General features: G+C 50.3%; 1 protein-coding gene across 2 annotated transcripts in view; it reads right to left on the bottom strand.

Moving 5' to 3' along the window:
* LOC135115957 (runt-related transcription factor 3-like) overlaps positions 1 to 5,051 on the bottom strand; it is a 120,510-nt gene extending 115,459 nt beyond the window's left edge. The window contains exon 1 of one of the 2 annotated variants that reach the window (XM_064033113.1): positions 3,667 to 5,051. In XM_064033113.1, the coding sequence (XP_063889183.1) occupies positions 3,667 to 3,991 (325 nt within the window). In that variant the 5' untranslated portion in view covers positions 3,992 to 5,051. The remainder of the gene's footprint in view (positions 1 to 3,666) is intronic. The other variant, XM_064033112.1, reaches the window with a different exon arrangement.
* Positions 5,052 to 5,385: the final 334 nt, after the last annotated feature.

Genomic DNA, 5,385 nt, shown 5'->3' with positions numbered 1-5,385 from the left:
CCTGCCATTCTAGACCATATGGTGAGGGAGAGAGGGAGAGGGGAGAGAGGGAGAGGGAGGGGAGTGGGAAAGGAAAGGAGAAACGTGGCCAATGGAGGAGATAAAATTGAGCCATATGGAAAAGAGGAAGGGAAAAGTAAAGAGGTAATTTCAGGGAATCTTATTAGTTTGTGGGCGTGTTTTGTTCAGTGAAGCGTTGCTGTGTGTGTGTGTGTGTGTGTGTGTGTGTGTGTGTGTGTGTGTGTGTGTGTGTGTGTGTGTGTGTGTGTGTGTGTGTGTGTTTCTTTCTCTCTCTCTCTGACTCAAGTACATATACACGCTTACTTTAATAGAAAAATGTAGTGTACTTGTAATCAACTAATGGAAGATACGTTAATGTACTCGTGTTAATTCATACTTAGCAATAATTATCACTAAAAAAAAAAAACACTCAAAAACACAAACACCCAAAAAACACCCTAACAACAACAACAACAACAACAACAACAACAACAACAACAACAAACAAACACAAACCTACAAATCTAAATATACATTCACTTCACATTCCGACATAACCTAACCCTTTCCCGAGGCACAGATTTAGTGAAGGCCCGTGTCAGATAGCAGACAACCGATAGCAGCATTCTTATCGGCAGCGTTATGTCAGAACAATTGTCGCCTCTGCTATTGTCGAGTACCTATCATGAAAATCTGATAACATTACGATCTGGTACACGCTCCTGTCTAGTTTCTCTTCCACACATGTAGTAGTAGTAGTAGTAGTAGCAGTAGTGGTAGTAATAGTAGTAGTAGTAGTAGTAGTAGTAGTAGTAGTAGTAGTAGTAGTAGTAGTAGTATTCGTTGTTGTTATAGTAGTAGTAGTAACATCAACACAATTAACTATAAAATCCTATCAGAGGTTTAATTTTAACCTCATATGAAGAAAAAAACATTGAATTCTTTATGTGACGTTTTGTCTTTCGCTACTTTTTAGAGAGAGAGAGAGAGAGAGAGAGAGAGAGAGAGAGAGAGAGAGAGAGAGAGAGAGAGAGAGAGAGAGAGAGAGAGAGAGAGAGAGAGAAAGGAAGAGGTGGACAATATAAAAACAGTATACAACACAGTCCTGTCAGAAGTTTAAACCTCTTTTACCTCATCAACAGAAAACGTGCAATACTTTAAAGTCTTTCTCTACATCTTTAAACAGAGGGAGACGAAGAGATTACGTTAATATACAGCAACCCTATCAAATGTTTAACTCCTTCACCTCACCGAGAGAAAACAAGCAATTCTTCGAGTCACGTTTTGTCCTCCGCTACTTTTTATAGAGAAAGAAAAGAAAGAGAGGAAGAGGTTAGACTAAGAGAGTGTAAACCCCCTTCTCAAGTTCAGGTTTTTGAGGCACGGGCATCGGTGCGGAAAACAGGGGATGTAGTGATGATGGGATTCTGAGAGTCTGGTGGCGATGCAAGTGTGGGAAGACAGGACTGGACTGAGGCATCGCGCGGGGAGCCTTTCTGAATTCTGAGTTTAAAACAGCTTAGCAAAATGTTACCCGGAGGAGAATGCTGTATTTTCCGCGAGTGTTTGAACAAGTTAGAGCTCCTGACGTGGAAATGAAGGGAAATGGAGGGAAATAGCGGCCGTTTTGCGTAGCGTTCTGGCATTACCTTCAAGTCAGCGCACGAGTGTTAAGAGTTTTCTGGAGGATGTTGGGTAAATTTATGGACGACGGTGACAAATGGTGTGTGTGTGTGTGTGTGTAGGTCAACTAACCTTCTGCAACCTTGCTTTCTTACGTTATGTGTGGTGTGTCTCTTTTTTATTGTGATTTCCTGTCTTTAGAGGTCTTCACACAATCTGAGCCGCGGCAGTGAAGGAACTACGGGGAGAAAAACTTGTCCATTTAACATAAGAAGCATACACGCTTTAGGGAATATCCACGCAGGGAATAACGTGTGTGTTCTACAAGTACTGCCCTAACGGTGCTCGCTTTTTTCCAATTCACACTGGTGGAGGAAGAGGAACACTGATAAATAATGTAAAAAAGAAAAAAGAAGAAAATATTGCGGTGGTGCTGTTTTAATGTCCTTGTGTGTGTGTGTGTGTGTGTGTGTGTGTGTGAGTGTGTGTGTGTGAGGGACCTTCTCGTCCGTGTACGTGGCTGAAGGATACAGTCTCTCATATTCTACTCGTGAAGGGCGGTGCGCAGACAAGTCATCACCATCAGCATCTATTATTCCAGTGAACGACAAAAGCTTATAAACTTCACTCACGTAAACTGCTCGAGTGCTCCAAACCACACACTATTTACTGTCCGTCTTGTCTAGCTTGTCACTCTCTCTAATTGTTTATCTACAGCCTACTCTCTCATACACATTAATAAACCAAGTGTCTTATTCCCCAGTATAGTTTCCCGTCAACCGTCCGTCTTTCATTCTCAGCTTGTCAGTCAGTCCCTCCAATCATGTGCTATCTGGCCTGACGTGTCCCGCGCCTAACTGATAATGCAGGGACAATTACAAGCAGAGACAAAGGCAGAAAGGCAGTCACAAACCCTCACATCCTTCATTCCCTGAACAAAACGCTTCCTGTGTTTGGCTGCGAGGCGCAACAAAGAGGCGGTGGCGAGGGTAGCGGCGGAATGGTAACTATAATATTATAAGGCCACTCAAGCAGGAAAGAACCCAGGTGAGTTTCTGCTGTATTATAATCTAAACTCAGTGCATTTAAGACTATCGCGCCGCCAGTACTTAACGGTTGTTCTCTAATGCTGCAATGATTTACGAGAAAATTAAGGACGTGCGTGCGATTCTAATCAATGAGTGATGTCTTAGTGATGGTGTTGATAGTGACGGTGGTGGCGGAGATGATGTGAATGTTTAGAAGATCGTAAAAAAGCGTGTTATCTCATCAATTACGTTTTTATTACTTGTTGCATGTTCACGGCGGCGTTTATTGCGTCTCCACGGGCTGCATCCCCGCGCACCGCCCTCCAGACCACCAATCTTGGTCCCCTCACTCCCCTTTTCCGTGCGGAGCTCCTCGCGGCACGCCTTCTGGTATATTCGCTCATTTCCCACGCGATTCTTTTAATTAAAACTCTCACGAAGTCACGACACAAATTATAGCGGCAACGTATTGCACGCGGCCTTTTTCCTTGCACGTAAAAGTGGAGTGTGGGAGAATGTATGTATGTGTGTGTGTGTGTGTGTGTGTGTGTGTGTGTGTGTGTGTGTGTGTGTGTGTGTGTGTGTGTGTGTGTGTGTGTGTGTGTGTGTGTGTGTGTGTGTGACTAATACAAAAATTGTGCAGAACTAAGTGAATGTTCTCAGACGTGTGTTTGTGCACGTGTCGCCTCGCCGTGATTTGTACACGCGACCACCGGGGAGTGTTAGGCAGGCCGAGGAGCAACACGCCGGCGCGGTGCCCTGGGCGTGCCGGGGGGCGGGGAGAGGGCGGGGGTCGAGGGCTGCCCAGCGCCTGAGTGCTTGTCTCGGGAAGCGAGGGTGGATGGCCGCCCTCGGGTACTCCACGCGCCGCACTCCCCTCCTCCCCCCGCCGCCTAAACGTGAAGGCTGCGGGCGACGCCCCCGCCCGAGGCTCCCTTCCTGCCAGGGACAAAAGCCTCAGCCCCTCAGCCCAGGAGCCTCCCAGCCCAAGCCCTCACTCAGGCAGTGTACTCACCTCGTCCAGAGCGGCCGACGAATCGAAGGTCGTTGAATTTCGCAATCTGGTTCTTCATGACGGCAGAGTTGTTGCGCAGTTCCGCGCAGAAGTTCTCGTCATTGCCGGCGCGGACGGTGACGACAGTGCCATCGCCTATTTCGCCAAGGGCTATCACTTTGAAGGCCACCGGCAGCGTCTTGTTGGAGCGCCAGTGGGGCGGCAGGATGGTACACACGAAGTTTGGACTGCCGGTGCGCACCAGCTCGCCGGGGTGCTCCCCCAGCAGCTCCGTCAGAGCGCGCTCCGACCACCAGCAGTCACCCATGTCCTCCCCCAGGTGCATGCTGCCCTTCCACCGCCCTTATCTGTCGCGCACTGCCTCGTCTCCCCGGGGCGCCCCCTGTCTCCCCGGGGCACTGCCTGGCCTCCCCGGGATAACGCAACTTTCACTGTGATGTCGTGAGCCGCGCGAGTCGCTCCCCGGAGCTCGCGGCACTGCGGCTCTCCTCCCGCAGCAGCGTCCCTCCGCGGGCACGGCCTCCCGGGCACTGGGCACTGGGCACAACCCTCACAAACACTCGCTGCTCACAGGAGCGCCGCCCCATACACCTGCCCTGGGCGGCGGCCCAGCACGTGCTCCTCGCCGGGTGTCGCTGCCACGGGCTCCGGTGGCCGCGGCCTTGCACGGTGACCAGGGAGGCGGCGGCGGTGACGGGAACCACGGGCGTGTTGCGTGTGACCGCAGGCAGTGGTTGCGGGCGTGCAGGTGTGTCAGAGGTGAGGAGCTGCGGGCGCGTGGAGCCGCCGTGCTGCAGGCGGTGTGTGCGGCTGTGTCCTCAGGGCGCGCGGGTTCACCACTGAGCTCTTGCCGGCCGCACTCAGTGCTCACGCGCCGCCCACAACAATGCGCATGCGCACCACGTACTGCAAACTCCCTCAGCAGCCTGGACGCTCCCGGCAGCCTCCCGCTATCACACAATACAACAATATCCCGATAATGCCTCACGCCTGCCGACACGAGCCTGCACCCCTGCACACCTGCACTCCACACCGCGGCCACAGATACGGCGACGCTCCTCCCTCCTCGGCAACTCGCCGCCCGAGTAAACCACTTCCTCTGTGGAAAAAGACAACGCCAAGCTGCCGACGGGCGTGTGTTGAGGTCCCATGGGGATCATCCCAACAGCGGGCCCTTTCTGCAGGCTGACACGCCTGGACACTCCGCGGCGCCCTCACCTACACCACAGATGCACCACGACGTAATGCACAACACTGACAAATGACACGGCGTCCCTGCAGGCTGAGCAGCGGCATCGAGGCTCACCATGACTCCCGTGCACGATAGAATCCCGCGGCGGCCACAGGAACACATCGCCACCCCCTGCAAGCCCCAGGCTGCCGCTGTGCGCCCTACTGCAGCTCACCCTTCGTGAAGGTGGTGGAGCTGTCTTCAAGGTACCGGCGGCAGCAGCAACAGCAGTAGCAGTAGTAGTAGTAGTAGTAGTAGTAGTAGTAGTAGTAGTAGTAGTAATAGTAGTAGTAGTAGTAGTAGTAGTAGTAGTAGTAGTAGTAGTAGTAGTAGTAGTAGTAGTAGTAGTAGTAGTAGTAGTAGTAGAAGTAGTAAAGATGAAGAACAATAATAATAATAATAATAATAATAATAATAATAATAATAATAATAATAATAATAATAATAATAATAACAACAACAATAATAACAATAATAACAATAATAAT

This window comes from Scylla paramamosain, chromosome 30 (genome assembly GCF_035594125.1).
Source record: "Scylla paramamosain isolate STU-SP2022 chromosome 30, ASM3559412v1, whole genome shotgun sequence".
NCBI classification, from domain to species: domain Eukaryota; kingdom Metazoa; phylum Arthropoda; class Malacostraca; order Decapoda; family Portunidae; genus Scylla; species Scylla paramamosain.
Note: the sequence above shows the minus strand (reverse complement) of the source record. Positions and strands in the feature narration are given on the sequence as shown.